This window comes from Adiantum capillus-veneris, chromosome 8 (genome assembly GCF_014529385.1).
Source record: "Adiantum capillus-veneris isolate H3 chromosome 8, ASM1452938v2, whole genome shotgun sequence".
Taxonomy (NCBI): domain Eukaryota; kingdom Viridiplantae; phylum Streptophyta; class Polypodiopsida; order Polypodiales; family Pteridaceae; genus Adiantum; species Adiantum capillus-veneris.
The window spans coordinates 83224857-83244452 of NC_140938.1; the positions used below are offsets into that span (position 1 = coordinate 83224857).

Here is a 19596-nt window from a genome sequence, read left to right on the forward strand (position 1 = left end):
TCAAATGCGTGCGTGTGAAGGCGAGGATTCATGGTTGTTCTCTTTACAATTATTTACTAATGTTGCATAATGAACCTTATGGCATCTCTGCCACATTTTGTATTTGTTTGCCCTCTACAACACTTCTGATGGCAAGCATGCATGTTGAGTTTTCCATGCAACTATGACGATTGATTGCATCGCTCTTTTGTTTTTTTCTTTCAATAATATGAAGTGATTATTTAGGATTCAAAACAAGATGGGTTGTTTTTTGGGGGGGGGGGTTGGTTTGATGCATTCCTTACCCTTGCAACACTTTCAGGCATCAAGAAGAGACTTTTATTGTGAAATCCATAAAGAAGGCTTTGCATTTGAGGGAAATGAATTGTTTTGTTGCCTTCATGATTGCCTTGTGTTTTTGCAAGGGACTGGGTTATCATCTGCACTCATGTGAAACTCAGTTTTTGTAAGAATGTTACTTTTTATGATCAATCAAATGGAGGTAGTGCTCCTAACACATCTCTCTCTCTCTCTCTCTCTCTCTCTCTCTCTCTCTCTCTCTCTCTCTCTCTCTACATATGCCAACATTACTTGATATGACCTGTGATTCGAGAGGGAAGTGGCATAACCAATCTACCGCACTTGGGTGATAGAAAGGTTAAACCATTTGCTTAAACCAATTTTTCTCACGCCCCCCCCCCCCCCCCCCCCCCCCCTGCCCCCCACACACACACACACACACACACACACCCCCGAGAAGAAGAGAATTTTAACGTCGTAGGAAGCTATCCCCTGAGATATATAGATAGATAGATAGTGTGTGTCATGTGTGACACATCCAACCCTATTTGTCCATGTACAAGCTACAACATAACAGGGTTCAGTCAATTCAGTCAAGTCTAGATTAGCAGTGATCTGGCACTTTTGTGAGTCTATTCGTAGACCGTGCATGCCGAGTTACTTAGCAATAGATGCATATCCTCCGGTTGCACACAGCATGATCATCAGTATTCCCTTCAGAATCCATCAGATTCAGTCAAGGGAATTTTCCAGTGCATTTAGCCTATTTTTCCTATTTTCACTTATTATTTTTAAGTGACTTTCCAACAAAAGTAGGTAGGGCAATTTTGCTAAGTTAATATATAAGCAAACCCAAGTTAGCACTTTCTGGCAGAAGAGGCAGCAGGAGCACATGCTCAACAGGCACCTTCTCAGCAGGACCCAGCAAGAACCTTGGCGGTTTCCATTGTCGTCACCGCCAACACCCATCAGCCTCAGCGTTTTAGCATCGCCATCCTCTCTCCCTCCCTTGGCGTTTCCTCCCCTAGCAAGCCATCGCCATCAATTCCCTTCCTTGGCGTTTTTCCCTACCCAAAGGCAGCCTTCCCCTAGCGTTTACTAACGCTAGCAACCTCTGCAAAGGATCAGCGATTTCAGCCACAAACGCCAGCAAGACCTGCAAAATTCTCAGCGTTTTCAGCCATAAAAAACGCAGATTTCAGCAGTAGCAAAAACGCAGCAGATCTGTGTTTTAACAAGCCCAGATCAGCCCTAGTCGGATGCAGAAGAACCCCCATTTTTAGCCCTCGAAAACGCAGCCAAAACAGTCATTTTCAGCCACTGAAATAGTCCCGAAATTCAGTAGATAGAAGACCACAGATTTCAGCCATCAAGTCGTCGTCGTCATCACCGTCGTCGTCATCGGCATAGTCCAAGTTGCATCAGTCCATTGCATACGCAGTGTACCACTTTGTGTAATCATAAGTAGATCACTCTCGCCGACGAGAGTGGGGCCTTCGGAGGAGGGTTTTACGTCTCTGGTGTCGTATCGCTCTTCTCTCTATATCTCTCAGTCTCATACACTTGCACGCACAGTGTCCATTCACTTTGTCGTGATCATAGCAGTTTCCATTAAGAATGGAAGGCTCTCCCTTCCATAAGAACTAAAAGGAACCTTGAGCACAGTTCGGAGCACTCATTTTGAGCAAAGCGCAAACATTCATTCCGCTGCACCTAACATTGGTATCAGAGCTTTGGCAGTGTTCTGTATCACTCAAGGAAAGAACCACAAGAACCACAAGAATTTTTTTGCTTGTTGAGGTCGCACGAACCCAAGTTCACTTGGGCGTGTCAATTCCTAATCGTGTTTTGTTGAAGAGTGACAGGAATCCCAAGAAAGAAGGGCTTGTCCAGCCTCCCCTTGTGTCTCTTTTCACTCATTGAGAGCGGACCGTGCACTTAGCGGCCGGCCAATCAAAGTGAGGTGGGAAAAATCAACCTTGGTGTGAGCGCAAGGCCGCCAAGGGGTGCGCCCGCGGAAAAGAGTAGAACTCGGGTGAAGAGAAGATCTTTCTCAAACGCGATATGTAAGCGAAAGAAAACCTCAAGAACCTCAAGATCCTCAAGAACCCAAGAACCCAAGTTCCTCGTGAACTTAAGAACCAAAGATCATAGTGCATGGTCGTCACCCGATGCGGAATGGATACTTCGCATACAGGTGATGAGCATGAGAGAGGCGGCGAAGATTTTTCCCCACCAGGAGACTTTTTCGACCCTCCCCCTTTGCCATCTACGCCACGAGTTGTACTAACTCCTATGGAGATATCGGCAAGTCGATGTTGGACATGATGGCACGACAAAAATCAAGTTGCATTGGCACAACTCGCAAGCAAAGCAGAACAACAAGAAGCTAGGGACCCTGAATGCGACGAAAGAATTGCAAGACTTGCCGAAGAACAAGTAGCCAAGGACCGCGAGCGCGACGAAAGAAACGCCAGACTTGCCGCACAACAAGAAGACAAGCGCCTTGCTTTAGAACGCGAACGCGACGCAAGAAAAGAAAGAAAAGAACTATGAAAGGAGGAAGCAGTAGCACGAAGCGCGGTTTTGGAGGCCGAGCGTGAAGCTCAAAGAGAGCTACGCACTCAAGAATTTATTTCCCAAGTGCTAGCCTCGAAGACCGACCCACCCAAAGATCGTGGGAGTTCCTTAAGTGGTGCAAGCCACGATGCGGATTCCAACCATCCAGTCACAGAGAAGTTGACCTTCAGTAAGTATGACGGTAAGATGGATTCTATGGTTATTCGTTCTTGGTTGCATCAATTTAATGCTTATTTTGTGACAACTAAGAAGACAGGAAATAGCAAAGTTTTGACGGCAGCTATATACCTTGCCGGTGATGCCATCAATTGGTACCACGCATGGCAAGAGGCACATCTAGCCGCGCACCTAGAGACAGTTGACAATTTCACGTCCCTTTCCTTCAATTGGGCTGATTTCCAAGACAAGCTCAAGGCGCGGTTTATGCCACCTCAATACCTCGCGTGATTGAAAGAGGATTGACGCAATCTCAAGCAAAATGGTATGCTAGTCATGTCTTTTTCTAATCGTGTTTTGCAGCTAGGCACTCAATTACGGAAATCGGATAATGAGCGCAAAGAGGCTTTTCTCTTTGGATTGGACGAGTATATCAAGTACGATGTCGAGGTACTCGATCCAATCGATCTCAACAAGGCGGTAGCGATTGCTCTCGCCTAGGAGATGAAGCACAACAAGGGAAAGCCTAAGGAGAACAAGACTTCCACAAGTACCTCGTAGACTTCTCAGAACCCTCAGAATGGTAAGAACGGTAAGTATGATAACTCTTCTAACCAATCTGCCAACAGTCTCTCATCAAAGAATTCTTCCAATGAATCAAAGGGTAAGGCTAACATAATTGCTAAACCTAAGCTTACTTCAGATGAAAAGGTTGACACAAGGAATTATAGGAGGATACATCACGTCGGAAGAACAAAGCACTTATTCTAAGGAAGGTCGTTGTTTTCATCGTCACATTAAGGGTCACATAAAAAGAACATGTCCTAAGCTTGAATTGAATGAATTTAAAGAACCCACAACACCCACTTCCTCTGTCAATGCAATGAATGATAACACGAGTGTGCCCTAAGTTTCTTAGGACCCTCCCATTGATGATTCTCTCATTAAATGTTATGGTCGTACGTCGGGGCACCGTTTTGTCATATTGTTTGACCCAGGTAGTATGCATAATGTGATCAGTTCCTCTCTTGTTGAGAGAGCCCGCCTCGAAGTTAGTCCGAGATCTCCTATTGAGGTCTCTGGCTTTCGTCTCAGTATGGACGCTCTCATCACGGAGGAGTGTCTTGATGTGTTATTTGCAATTAAACAGATTGCCTTCACTAGAAGATTTGTTGTTTCTCCTCTCTCAGGATGTGATATGATTTCGGGCATTCGATGGTTTCGTGATAATGACGCTCTCATGGATTTTCTGACTAACAATATAACTCTCAATGCCAAAAGTGATTCTCCTATTGTCATTCATGGAGAGGACATTGCTCATTCTCCATCTCTCATTGCTAATATGCAGGACAAGATTGAAAGGATTCAGGAGAAGGAGACTCTCTCAGTCTCTTTTTCTCCACAGTATGATACACAGGATTTGCATGATTATGAGAAGCATGATGATTTGAAGGATAATGATTTGCATGATGATTTGGATGACAAAGATAAGCAGGATGATTTGCATGATCAAGATGTGATTTCTCACAAGCATGATGAGTTGCATGAAGAAGATGTGATTGTTCACCAGGATGAGGTGTTAGTGGATGCTTTTTCTAGCGAAGCTAACCTTGTTGCAGATTCGATCAATCACGAAGAAGCGATCTTGGCTCTCGAGCCTAGGTCCAAAGAACCTTGTTGCTAAATGGACTATTTTCTTATTTTCTTATTTCTCGAGTAATTTCTTTTTATTGAAATTAGGATATTTAAAGATGTGCACTTGAACCGTAAGGTTAGGAACTCTAGATCTACTGGAATTATTAAAAGCCATCAGGAACGAAAAACTCTGATGCGTCATATGATGGGTGACATTAAGCATCGCGAAGGGGTTTTACCGTTAGTTCGGTGGGAGAGACCGGGAAACGAATATTCCTGATGCGTCACGTGATGGGGTGACGGGAGCATCGGAAAGGGAATATCTCGTGGGTCTGGCAGGAAACCAGAATTGGAAAGAGGAATACGCGTAAAGACGCAAGCACAAGAATAAAGATGGGTTCTGAGAAGCTTTTCTTAAAAAGCGGAATATTTTAACGAGTTTTTCGGGAAGAGCAGACGTTTTCCCGCAAGGAATCTATGTTTGCATTGCATTCGTGCATGTGGTTGCATTCAGGGACGCCTGGGAAATGTTGTGAAAGGCATTGTTTTTAACTTATAAGGTTTTATTGAGTTTTTGGGCAGGTTCAGACCAATTTTAAAATATGCCGGCCGCCCACTTAATAAGTGGGCAGCCACTTAGAAAATAAAGCAACAAAACCAGCCACAGCAAATTCTCTCTCCTTATTTCGGGTAAAGCAGCGCGAAAAAAAAAAAAACGGCCGCGATCTCTACGCGAGCAGCTATTCGTGCCGTGGCCAAGGAGCTATAAAAGCACCACATGCCCTCACTCAAAGGGGGTTACCAACGTCAGCAAGAGAAGACTCTACCGCAAGAGATCGCGAGACTACGAAGCACGGAAGTCGCTTTTCCCGCGCAAGAGCGACAGGTATCTATTGTGGATTCGCCATACGAATTGTTGTCGCGTGTTTGTGTGTGTTTGCAGGTACTTCATCGCGAAGGAGAAGCGAGAAGGCTTTGGCCTACGCTTGAATTCCGGGAACGGAATTCGGAAATTGTCTGCAAAGTCTCGACTCCGAATACAGACGGAAAAAGGATTGAGAGCTCGTCTCTTGGATTTCCCTTACGGGAAGGAACGACCATTGAGTCGGAGATTTAGAACGGAGGTGTTTTCTCCGGTTCTTGTGCTTGTAAAAAGATTCTCTCTAATAAAGGATTCTCTTTAAGGGGGGGGACCAGCCCATCTTCTGGTCCCAAATACTGTGTCGAACTTCTCCCTCAACTTTGTTTAGTTGAAAGATTATTTATTTTCATCTTGTTGATTATTCGTGTGCGCTCCCGTTTGTGACAGTGGTATCAGAGCTCGGATTCCTCTCTTTCTCTGCAAAGAAGGACGATTCCGGGAAGGAACGGGAAGAACCATGACAAGCCACGGAAGAACCGCTGAAGACGAACTTCAGCAAGTGCGAGCCCAACTCGCGGAATTGCAACAACTCATTTCGTTGCCGGCTGTCCAAAAGGCTTTGGACGGAATCAAGAAGCCACAAGGAACGGATGCCTATGGGCGTCAGGAAAATCGTGTTAATGGAAGCAACCAGCAGGTGGATGGTGCGGAAAAAGGTGCCGAAACGCACAAGGGATCTCCGGATCAAGACAAACGGCCTCCTAAGAGCAAGGGCCAGGAAAAAGAACTCTCTGCTTAATGAAAGCAAGGATATCTCTATCTCTTCTCCATCATACTCTCCTGATTATACTACTGTATCTACTTCTCATACAATATCTAAATCTTCTCCCAAGAAGAAAACTCCTACTACTTCCCTACATGCTACTAAAGAGAAGCCCCAGTTCAAGAGGGATAACCGCAGGCGTCACCGCAAGATGCGGATTTTCAAATCCGGTGACAAGGATGTGAAGTTTGATAACTACACAGGACGGAGAGATATCTCCAAGGCATTGTCTTTCATCAGGCAGTTTGAAGTTGCTTTTGCCAACGAAAACTTCACAAAAAAATCCAAGTTGCGTCATTTTGGGATGCATCTCAAGGAGACTGCAAGCAACTGGTGGCTAGCCAAAATTCTGGAAGGTACTCAAGCCAGAACCTGGGCTCAATTCAAAGCTGAATTCTATGAACAATTTCTTCCACCGGATTTTGAGAAGGACATTCAGAAGGAATGGGACTGGCTCGCCCAGAAGGAACAAGAGAAAGTCACGGCTTATGTTGACAAGTTTTGGTCGGTTCTTCTAAAAGTTACGCCTTTTATGAAGATTTCCGACGAAGAAAAGATGCGAAAGTTTGAAGCAGGTCTTCAACCACTGCTTCGGAAGAGCATGAAGGTGTACCCACATGACACCCTTCAGCGGATGATGGAGTTGGCAGTCATTGCCGAGGATTTACATTCCACTGGTACCCCTAGACGAATGGAACATAGCACATACCGTGCAAGGCAAAGAGCGGTCTATGATGACCATGGCAACCAATGAGCCTAAGAAGCCAGAGGGTACTGGAAAACGGCTTAAGTATCTCACACCAAACCAAGTACAAACCTTCAAAGAGCAAGGAAGGTGCTTCTACTGTGGTGAAAAAGGACATATGAAGCTCGACTGCCCTGTTCGGCAGCAACGGCAGGAACAAGCATCTTCGAAGAGGAAACAATCGAAGAAGGAACCCGCTCCACCGAGCTTGAATTCCATTCCTGATGTGCAAGGGAATACAGAAAGCGAGAAAGGGAAGCGCCAGCTCCTTAAAGGCTGGGGATCTGTGAATAACCAGCGGGTGTTGATCCGCTACGACCCTGGATCGACGGACAACTTCTCTCACTGGAAACTGCAGAACGTTTGGGCCTTACACCTCAGCTTGGAACTCCAGTCACTTCCGGATCAGCATTTGAGGGGTTGACCACCAATGCAACTCTCGTGCAAGGACAACTCAATCTTCGGATTGGTGAATACAAGGACCGCGAATGCTTTTTGATGGCACCTATCGAGGGATGTGATATCATCTTGGGTATGCCATGGCATTACCATATGCAACCGATCCCAGATTATGTAGAAAAGACCCTCGCTTTTGAGCATGAGGGCAAGAAAATTAAAATTTTTGCTGATGCAGGAGATTGGCTATTCCCTATTGTAAGCCATATCTCCATTAAGAAGGAAATAAAGAAGTCCGTTTCTGCTTACTTGATTTTCGCACGTGAAAGAGATAAAACTAATGAGGGTTCGCTCTCTAGTTTGGAAATTAAACGTTTTCAATTTCTTGAAAAGTATAAAGATTGTTTCACGGATACTCTACCAGACAAGCTACCTCCGGAACGTTCGGAAGATCATCTCATTGATCTCGTACCAGGTAGCTCTCCCCCAAACCTACCCCCTTGTCGGGTTAGTCTTGCTCAGCAAGAGGAAATTTTGAAGCAAGTCAACGAGCTTCTGGAAAAAGGTCTAGTACGACCAAGTACTTCGCCTTACTGCTCTCCAGTTCTACTGGTGCAGAAGAAAGACGACACGTTTCGAATGTGCATAGATTATCGATCTATAAACAAGATCACTATTATCAAGAATCGCTTTCTGATACCCCAGATTGATTATATTCTCGATAAGCTGCAGGGAGCAAGCATCTTTAGTCGCATTGACTTAAAAAGTGGGTATCATCAGATACGCATAGCCCCTGAAGATGTCCATAAGACTGCCTTTCGCACAACTTTTGGACTTTATGACTTTTTGGTAATGCCGTTTGGCTTGACCAATGCTCTTGCCACATTCAATCGAATGATGGACCGAATTTTCAGCCCACACCGAGCTTTCACGGGAGTGTTCTTTGATGACATACTCGTCTTTTCAAAGACCGAGGAGGAACATCGGAAGCACTTGGATATAGTGTTTCAAGAATTGCGAAAGCATGAGCTGCATGTGAATGCAAAGAAGAGTGAGTTCTTTCTCACTGAGATACACTATCTCGGCCATATAGTCTCACACAACCAAGTGAAAATGGATCCCGCAAAGATCCAAGTCGTGCCAACTCCCACTACGGTACATGATGTACGAAGTTTTCTGGGATTGTGTTCTTACTATCGGAGGTTTATCCGGGGCTTTGCTCAAGTAGCAGGACCACTTTATGACCTACCAAGGAAGAAGATCCCTTTCAGGCGGGGATCGAGACAACAAGGTGCCTTTGGTAGGCTAAAGTACCTATTAAGCCATGGACCTATTTTGATAGTGCCAGACTTAAGGAAACCATTCGAGGTTCACTGCGATGCTTCAGGTGATTGCATCGGTGCAATGCTTAACCAAGAAGCCCATGCAGTGGCAAAGTAGACGACTTAAGGATGTAGAATTGCATGCCTCGATCTACGAGAAGGAACTTATGGCTGTGATCCACGCCTTGTCTACCTGGAAGCATTATCTTCTAGGAGCGGATTTTGTGATCAAAACCGATCACCAGAGTTTGTGGTATTTTCTTACGCAACGGAAATTATCTGAGAAGCAAATGAGATGGGCCAACTTTTTGTCCATGTTTCACTTCCAGATCCTCCATACGGCTGGGAGTAAGAATGTGGCTGCAGACGCATTGTCTAGACGGCCTAGGGTGAACGCAGTTACTTCTGTGTATCACCAAGAATTGGAATCACTTCCAGAGTTGTATCCGAATGACCCAGACTTCTCCTCCACTTGGAATAAATTACAGAACGGAGAGGATGAATATCCCTATTCTATTCGGGATGGTTACCTCTATCACCACCAAGCAATTTGCGTGGCAGAACCATTGAGAAAGAAAATCATGGAAGAAGCACATGCTTCACCATATGCAGGTCATCGGGGAATTCTCCCTACGACCTTAGCATTGGAAAGATATTTCTTTTGGCCAAGCCTTAAAGCATACATTGATCAATATGTCAGAGAATGCTTGGTTTGCCAAAAAGTAAAGTATGATCGGCATAAGACGCCTCGGTTACTCTAACCTTTACCTATGCCTGACCAACCCTGGGAGAGTATTGCCATGGATTTTATTATGGATCTCCCAAAGACTCAAACTGGAAATGATGCGATCTGGACTATCGTGGACAGATTTAGCAAGCAAGCTCACTTTATTCCAGTTAAGAAAACAATCAAAGCAGGCCATATGGCTAGAATTTTTCTAGCACAGATCTTTAAGCATCATGGACTGCCCAAGTCTATTGTGAATGATCGAGATCCTCGCATGACAGGCAACTTTTGGCGTGCCTTTGTTTGATAACCTTGTCACAAAGTTGAATTTTTCTTCTCCATATCATCCTCAAACGGATGGGCAGAGTGAGATCGCTAATTCCACAGTATTGGATATGTTGAAATCTTATGTGTCAGAGAGACAATCTGATTGGGAGAAGTATTTGCCCCTTGTTGAGTACGCGTATAACAATATCGTGCATTCTTCTACGAGGAAAGCACCTTTTGAGATTCTCTATGGTAAGCCTTTGCTTCCATCGATCCTTGTCACTAAGGATAAGATTTTCGCAGCAGATGAGTTTGTCCGGGATTTGGACACGGCCTACGGGCAAGTTAAGAGAGCAATTTTGCGCTCTCAGGAAAAACATAAGAAAGCTGCGGACAAGCACAGAAGGAATCTGGACTTAACAGTCGGTCAATTAGTCTTACTCAAGTTTGAGAAGGCAAGACTAAAGAAACAAGCGACTCATAAAGGGAAAGTGGTAAAACTTTCCAATCGCTATTATGGGCCGTTTAAGATAATTGACCAAGTGAACGATGTGACGTTCCGATTAGACTTACCATCTAATTGGAAGATCCACAATGCTTTCCATGTTAGTTTACTCCGGCCATATGTGAGACCGCCTCCAAGTCGGCCTATTGCTGAGGAACCTCCTGAGGTTGAGGAAACGGAAGAAATACTCCAACCGGAACATATCATTCATCATCAAGAGCAGCCACTTAAGTCCGGGAAGATTACACAGAAGTATTTGGTAAAGTTTAAGAATTATTCTACTCTAGATGCTCAGTGGATGACCGAGCAGGAATTAGCACCCTATCCCGAGATTCTGGAAGGATATGTACAAGCACTACAGTTGAGGACAACTGTTTAGAAGCCAGAGAAATGTTGCTAAATGGACTATTTTCTTATTTTCTTATTTTCTCGAGTAATTTCTTTTTATTGAAATTAGGATATTTAAAGATGTGCACTTGAACCGTAAGGTTAGGAACTCTAGATCTATTGGAATTATTAAAAGCCATCAGGAACGGAAAACTCTGATGCGTCATATGATGGGTGACATTAAGCATCGCGAAGGGGTTTTACCGTTAGTTCGGTGGGAGAAACCGGGAAATGAATATTCCTGATGCGTCACGTGATGGGGTGACGGGAGCATTGGAAAGGGAATATCTCGTGGGTCTGGCAGGAAACCCGAACGTGAAAGAGGAATACGCGTAAAGACGCAAGCACAAGAATAAAGATGGGTTCTGAGAAGCTTTTCTTAAAAAGCGGAATATTTTAACGAGTTTTCCGGGAAGAGCAGACGCTTTCCCGCGAGGAATCTATGTTTGCATTGCATTCGTGCATGTGGTTGCATCCAGGGACGCCTGGGAAATGTTGTGAAAGGCATTGTTTTTAACTTATAAGGTTTTATTGAGTTTTTGGGCAGGTTCAGACCAATTTTATTTATGCCGGCCGCCCACTTAATAAGTGGGCAGCCACTTAGAAAATAAAGCAACAAAACCAACCAGCAAATTCTCTCCCTATTTCGGGTAAAGCAGCGCGGAAAAAAAAAAAAAAAAACGGCCACGATCTCTACGCGAGCAGCTATTCGTGCCGTGGCCAAGGAGCTATAAAAGCACCACATGCCCTCACTCAAAGGGGGTTACCAACGTCAGCAAGAGAAGACTCTACCACAAGAGATCGCGAGACTACGAAGCATGGAAGTCGCTTTTCCCGCGCAAGAGCGACAGGTATCTATTGTGGATTCGCCATACGAATTGTTGTCGCGTGTTTGTGTGTGTGTTTGCAGGTACTTCATCGCGAAGGAGAAGCGAGAAGGCTTTGGCCTACGCTTGGAAATTCCGAGAACGGAATTCGGAAATTGTCTGCAGAGTCTCGACTCCGAATACAGACGGAAATAGGATTAAGAGCTCGTCTCTCGGATTTCCCTTACGGGAAGGAACGACCATTGAGTCAGAGATTTAGAACGGAGGGGTTTTCTCCGGTTCTTGTGCTTGTAAAAAGATTCTCCCTAATAAAGGATTCTCTTTAAGGGTGGGGACCAGCCCATCTTCTGTTCCCGAATACTGTGTCGAACTCCTTCCTCAACTTTGTTTAGTTGAAAGATTATTTATTTTCATCTTGTTGATTATTCGTGTGCGCCCCCGTTTGTGACAAACCCCCTCAAGAAGAAGCGATCTGGGCTCTTGCGCCTAGGTCCAAAGAATCCTCACAGGAAGTATTATGTGTTCGCATGATTGATACGCACGCATTGTTCTAGGCATGACATATTGTATGTTGAACACGTTTCTCTCATGGATGAGCACGAATGTATGCGGATTTTTAATGAAAAGTTGAAAAGTATGTATGTAAGGAAGTCACAGTCCATGTCTCTTCCTTGGCATGACACAGTTTCCGAACGAGCACATGATAGTATGAGCACCAAGCATGGGCATTTCCATTGTGATTTGCCACAGTTGATTGATTTCGATCACACAGAAAAGATTCGATCTCATTGTTTGCATGTGTTTGATGAACGGGTTGTCATTCCGTCTCTATGTTCATCTACATTGCATACAGTCTTTAGAGAAGACAAGATTTTTTTCCTTCACTTTACATGGAATGGGTATGTTCATGTTTTTGTGTTGGAGATGGTTTCAGGAATTTTCAGCCATGGAGATTCTTGAAGACGACAGAAGCATGACTCTTGACGAAGTTGAAGCATCGAAGGAGCCACAAAAGACTTTGAGTCGCTTTCGGCGCGGCCCAAAGAAGCAAGCGTTGCAGACCTTTATGAAGTTCAAGTACCGCATGACCCACACATCAGAGTGGGCCGGCGAAGAGTCCCTTCTAGGATTCCGGATGCTATTGGTGATCTCCCTCGACGCCATACAGTTCGGTACCAGTACATCACTTTGAAAAGGAGGGGATGTCACGTGACACATCCAACCCTAAGTGTCCGTGGACAAGCTACAGCATAACAGAGTTCAGTCAGTTCAGTCAAGTCTAGATTAGCAGTGATCTGGCACTTTTGTGAGTCTATTCGTAGACCGTGCATGCCGAGTTACTTAGCAATAGATGCATATCCTCCGGTTGCACACAGCATGATCATCAGTATTCCCTTCAGAATCCATCAGATTCAGTCAAGGGAATTTTCCAGTGCATTTAGCCTATTTTTCCTATTTTCACTTATTATTTTTAAGTGACTTTCCAACAAAAGTAGGTAGGGCAATTTTGCTAAGTTAATATATAAGCAAACCCAAGTTAGCACTTTCTGGCAGAAGAGGCAGCAGGAGCACATGCTCAACAGGCACCTTCTCAGCAGGACCCAGCAAGAACCTTGGCGGTTTCCATTGTCGTCACCGCCAACACCCATCAGCCTCAGCGTTTTAGCATCGCCATCCTCTCTCCCTCCCTTGGCGTTTCCTCCCCTAGCAAGCCATCGCCATCAATTCCCTTCCTTGGCGTTTTTCCCTACCCAAAGGCAGCCTTCCCCTAGCGTTTACTAACGCTAGCAACCTCTGCAAAGGATCAGCGATTTCAGCCACAAACGCCAGCAAGACCTGCAAAATTCTCAGCGTTTTCAGCCATAAAAAACGCAGATTTCAGCAGTAGCAAAAACGCAGCAGATCTGTGTTTTAACAAGCCCAGATCAGCCCTAGTCGGATGCAGAAGAACCCCCATTTTTAGCCCTCGAAAACGCAGCCAAAACAGTCATTTTCAGCCACTGAAATAGTCCCGAAATTCAGTAGATAGAAGACCACAGATTTCAGCCATCAAGTCGTCGTCGTCATCACCGTCGTCGTCATCGGCATAGTCCAAGTTGCATCAGTCCATTGCATACGCAGTGTACCACTTTGTGTAATCATAAGTAGATCACTCTCGCCGACGAGAGTGGGGCCTTCGGAGGAGGGTTTTACGTCTCTGGTGTCGTATCGCTCTTCTCTCTATATCTCTCAGTCTCATACACTTGCACGCACAGTGTCCATTCACTTTGTCGTGATCATAGCAGTTTCCATTAAGAATGGAAGGCTCTCCCTTCCATAAGAACTAAAAGGAACCTTGAGCACAGTTCGGAGCACTCATTTTGAGCAAAGCGCAAACATTCATTCCGCTGCACCTAACATTGGTATCAGAGCTTTGGCAGTGTTCTGTATCACTCAAGGAAAGAACCACAAGAACCACAAGAATTTTTTTGCTTGTTGAGGTCGCACGATGAAACCGGCCCGTAGGGCGGTAGGCGTTGGCTTTCACCCGAAATTCTTTACTTTATACACACACACAGAGCACTTTGCAAAGAGAACCTGCGACGGGAGTTAACACTTGAATACACACACGGCTCGGAAGCTAGAATGCTCCGAGCAGACGCCGACAACCTGTAGGCCCCAAAATTGGCGCCCCTTTCGGTATTTCTTTATTCTTTAGGAGGGTAAATTACAAGGTAAGGTCCTGGGAATCCTTCACGTGTATCCACCTAGATACCATTTGATTTGGCCAAATTTCGGCAGCATAACAGCCCCAAAAGTTGCGCGAAACCAATTCCCCTGCTGGAACTCGCTTGCACTGTCGTATACCCTCTGATTCCTGTCCAAAAACAGTAAATTCAGCACGCTGTATTTACTGGTTTTTGCCCTGTTTTCAGCGCCAAACAGTCCCCTAACATTCCTTTGCCAGTGGGGCACGATTCCCAATGATCCTGGCGTCTGTACGGCTGAAAAACAGTGAATTTACAGTGCATACACAGCGCTGATTTTGCACCTGTACGGTGAGGTTATGACCCTCACCAGTGCCTGCTTTGGAGCAGCAGTTAGCTACCCCTGTTCCTGCTCAAGGAGGCTCTTGCCTCAGCACAAAAGCATGAACCCACACAACTGTACATCAGTCAAATGAGTAGCCCTCTTGTGGGGCATCACATAACTGCACGTAGGGGAGAGAGAGAGCAGTGTGTAGTGTGCAAGGCATCACTCCTAGCACCACACTGTACATGAGAGGGAAAGGAAGCACTCCATAGCTCTTAACCTGTGACAAAAGCTGAAATGAGGCCTCTCCCAGCATAAAAATCAGCGCCCATTTTTCTGCAAGAGGAAAGTTCACCAAAATGTGACACTTGGCGCATTTTCAAGCATTTTCCCGTTTCGGGTTCGCCGCTTAAAAATATCCCAACCGACGCGTCAGTTGACTTCGCGGCAGAGTTATAAAATGTTCCCCTAGTCATACCGGAGGTAATGACGCGAACACATTTCACGGCCCAAAATAGCAGTTCCCTAAATTTTAGGAGATGCTCCCGTTGGGCTCCCACTGGTCTTCTGACCATCTATCCTCATTGGGACCGCATCCAAAAGTGCAATGTGGCCCAACTGTCGGATACTTTTTGTTGGTAGTCCCACCTTGACTTTACGCCTTAATTGAGTTCACTTCCTAGTATCCACCAACTTGCTAAGTGCGACGGGGGGACCTATATGATCTTGCTCTGAGCCTAGACATCCTCTTACCATACGAATTTCAGTGCCGACCACTTCCCGTCTGCGGGTGAATCTACCGTTCACATTGGCCATACAATGTCCGACCGTTTGCTACTTCAAAAAGAGGGTCTCAAAACAAATAAAACAAACCCCATTGGAAAGAAACCAACAACCAAGGTTAGCAGTTGCCACATCTCTGTGACATGGTTAATAACTGCCACGTCCTCGTGACACACGAACCCAAGTTCACTTGGGCGTGTCGATTCCTAATCGTGTTTTGTTGAAGAGTGACAGGAATCCCAAGAAAGAAGGGCTTGTCCAGCCTCCCCTTGTGTCTCTTTTCACTCATTGAGAGCGGACCGTGCACTTAGCGGCCGGCCAATCAAAGTGAGGTGGGAAAAAGCAACCTTGGTGTGAGCGCAAGGCCGCCAAGGGGTGCGCCCGCGGAAAAGAGTAGAACTCGGGTGAAGAGAAGATCTTTCTCAAACGCGATATGTAAGCGAAAGAAAACCTCAAGAACCTCAAGATCCTCAAGAACCCAAGAACCCAAGTTCCTCGTGAACTTAAGAACCAAAGATCATAGTGCATGGTCGTCACCCGATGCGGAATGGATACTTCGCGTACAGGTGATGAGCATGAGAGAGGCGGCGAAGATTTTTCCCCACCAGGAGACTTTTTCGACCCTCCCCCTTTGCCATCTACGCCACGAGTTGTACTAACTCCTATGGAGATATCGGCATAGTCCAAGTTGCATCAGTCCATTGCATACGCATTGTACCAGTTTGTGTAATCATAAGTAGACCACTCTCGCCGACGAGAGTGGGGCCTTTGCAGGAGGGTTTTACAATGTCTTTGGTGTCGTATCTCTCTTCTCTCTCTATCTCTCAGTCTCATAACCACTTGCACGCACAGTGTCCATTCACTTTGTCGTGATCATAGCACTATCCATTAAGAACGGAAGGCTCTCCCTTCCATAAGAACTAAAAGGAACCTTGAGCACAGTCCGGAGCACTCATTTTGAGCATAGCGCAAACATTCATTCGGCTGCACCTAAGAGAGAGAGAGAGAGAGAGAGAGAGAGAGAGAGAGAGAGAGGGGCTCGGAGATCGGAAGAGAGCGATGGGAGTCCTACGACGGAGATGGAGGCCACACATGTTCGCGCAGGTGGATGAATTAACATGACACGGTATGCCCTCTTAGTTCTTGGTGAAGTCAGATATGGTGAGGTTTTCGTCCTCCTGCCAAGCGCCTCAAGACAAACAATCAACAGGAGCAGCAGCAGGAGAAAGAACTGCAGACATTGCCCAAATGTCAACGCTCGACTTCCTCCTCTACCAGCACTTGCAGCACCAGCAGTAGGAGCACTCTCGGCTTCGACGATTTGCATGCCTCCTTCGACCTTGATATCCTGGATTGCAATATTTGCATGGAAGTACTCTCGCCTGCCATCTTCGTGGTGTGGCTGACAACCGTATCTTGATCTTTTGGCTCGTTTTCTCTGTATGCATTCTTGGTGCATCGGTTAATGATAATCTGTCTTCTGCCTGCATATGCACGTATGTTTTTGGGTAGTACAAACGGATGGCAATCGCTCCATATGCATGAATCTGTTTTTGTGTTCCCATATGCACATATCATCTCGGTAGTGTGAACACATTTTCTTTGTGGTTAGCAATCACTATATATGCATGTGATAGATGCTTGGCAATGCTGACATGTGAGTTTTGGCTGTATGGGCAGGAACGTTTTAATTGTCTTCGCATGTCGTTGGTAATGATAATCTGTTTTCTACTCCTGCTCATATTTTCTTGGTAATTTGAGCGCATTTTTTCGTTGTTAACAGTCACTCCATGTCCATGAATACTTGGGTGACCAGAAGATAATGCCTTGGTGTGTTGTTGGTATGGGTCTTGTATATGGCTTTGGAAGCTGTAGATGCTCGATCTCTACCCTATGTGGGCATGTACTATGCACTTTCGCATGTTTGGCAATGTGGGCGTGTGAGTTTGGGTTGTATAGGTAGGACTGTTTTTACTGTCTTTGCATGTCATTGGTAGAGGTCCTTGTATGGTGTATGCCTTGTATGGTGTATGTCTTTGGAAGCCGTAGATGCGCTGGCATGTGAGCATCTACTAAGTGCTTTCTCATGCTTGACAATCATTGCAATAAGAAACAACGTTTCTGATCGGAAGGAATGGAACTGGCTGGTTCCCACAATTTCGGTCCGGCAGAAACAGCACTAATGACCTTTTTTTTGGGGGGGGGGGGGGGGGCACGGTGGCAGGGAGAAGTCTGTGTCCCTTTTATTCTGCAATCAATTATCTTTTTGCTTGTGTATCGTTCTTATGTCTCTGTGCTCTCTGCACTCTGTGTACTGCGCTCTCTCTCTCTCTCTCTCTCTCTCTCTCTCTCTCTCTCTCTCTCTCTCTCACATACCAAGGTTTAATGGGTACTTGAGAATGACTTTGTGGCTTCTGAAGACAGTTATTGCTCGCTTGTAGGCATTTTTGGTGGCTTTGTGGGTGGCCGAGTGTATGTTTAAAGTCCTATAATAGTTTTTTAAAACTAGGAGGAACTCGGTTTTCTTGACTGCTTCGGCCTCGATTGAAGCTCTAAAACCTTGGTTTTTCTGTTTCCGTTTCTTGTGGTGACCATGTTGAGTTTTGGCTGTATCCCTGCTCGAATTTCTGTTGATGCTGGCTGAAAGGGTGTATGTGCAGTGCTGCAATGGGCATTACACATGCCATGACTGCTCAAGGAAGATGGATAGCAAGTGCCCTTCATGTGCAGAGCCCGTGGGAAAGATCCGGAACCTAGGCTTGGAGAAGATTCTCGAATCTTTACGAATATGCTGCAAGTTTTGGAGTCAAGGATGCGAGCTCACGCTCCCGTACAGGTTGAAGAAGATCCATGAACGAAACTGCCGTTTTGCGCCTCGCCGTTGCCCCCTTCCAGACTGCAATTTTACTGGACGTCTCAATACCTTTGTGTCGCACTTTGAAGGTTGTCACAATGTGAAGACACTGCCTTTTTTATTCGACACTTGGTTCACAGTATCACTTTCACTGGCGGACAACTATTTACTTCTCCAAGGGGGCAGCGATTACTATTTATTTCACGCTCATGAGGAGCGCTTTGGAAAGCTTTTGTATGTATCTTACGTGCACCCTCTGGATGTCGAGGACGCGCACACTTATAAAATGGAAGTCAAGGCTGGCAAGAAACTTCTGACACTTGCAAGTAGTGTACAGAGCATTCAGCGCGGTAAACTAAATCTGAATGTCATGGATTTTCTCCTCGTTCCTAGATGCTTTCTTGATAATGACAGGTTTCAAGTTGAAGTCTCGATAAAGCGCTCTCCTGAAGCCGTTGTTGAGGCATAGCTTCACAGAAATATAGCTTTTGTATATGTCAAATGCGTGCGTGTGAAGGCGAGGATTCATGGTTGTTCTCTTTGCAATTATTTACTAATGTTGCATAATGAACCTTATGGCATCTTTGCCACATTTTGTATTTCTTTTTATGATCAATCTAATGGAGGTAGTGCTCCTAACACATCTCTCTCTCTCTCTCTCTCTCTCTCTCTCTCTCTCTCTACATATGCCAACGTGGCTTCATACGAGTCTCTCTCTCTCTCTCTCTCTATCAAGTCATGTTGCCATATGTAGAGAGAGACACTCATATCAAGCCACGTTGGCATATGTAGAGAGAGAGTTTTTCTGGTCGACGTGACCCTATTCTCTGCAATGGCAGCTCTAAGAGGTCTCTAGGAACTCTCAAATTAATTAGATGGAGTCATGCCACTCTTATCATCATTACATAAATTTTGCACGTCTCCAAGTAGGCGCAAATACAGCAACCTAGCATCAGCAATATGCATCAATTGAATGTCTCTCAGCCTTGTTTGTTTATGCACTTCTAAGCCAGTTTCCATCAGCAAAGTGAGATTCGGTTTTAGTCAATCAACACTAAAATTGGGTTTTAGTCTTTGGTCACGATTGACTCAGGCACATGCAAGATTGACCTATTCTATCTATTGTAGAAGACATGGACATACAGCTACATTTATTGCAATCTTAAAATGAATCTTCCTTAGGTCACATTGTGCTTGTCTTGTCCACTATGTGTAAAAAATCACATGGTTTTGAACAACCTCCTTGAAGCAACAAGCTTCGCAATCTACTCGCAAGAGTGGTTGACACACAGGTTATATACATAATCCAGTCTCTCTTTAGAACCCATCACATTTTGAGTAGAGCAAAAATTACATTTCTGCCTAAGAGTATTATGTGCATGCATGTGGTAGTGATTAATTGGCGTTCAGATAATTTAATTTCATCACAAGTGGTG

The 19596-nt window shown here is 45.1% G+C and overlaps 1 protein-coding gene across 2 annotated transcripts in view; it reads left to right on the forward strand.

Annotated features, from left to right (window-relative positions):
• The window catches only part of LOC147452462 (putative E3 ubiquitin-protein ligase SINA-like 6), a 58530-nt gene extending 39731 nt beyond the window's left edge, over window positions 1-18799 (forward strand). For both annotated transcript variants that reach the window (XM_086518145.1, XM_086518146.1), the window contains one exon: window positions 17967-18799. In XM_086518145.1, coding sequence (XP_086374271.1) covers window positions 17967-18629 — 663 coding nt within the window. In that variant the 3' untranslated portion in view covers window positions 18630-18799. The remainder of the gene's footprint in view (window positions 1-17966) is intronic.
• The last annotated feature ends 797 nt before the right edge of the window (window positions 18800-19596 follow it).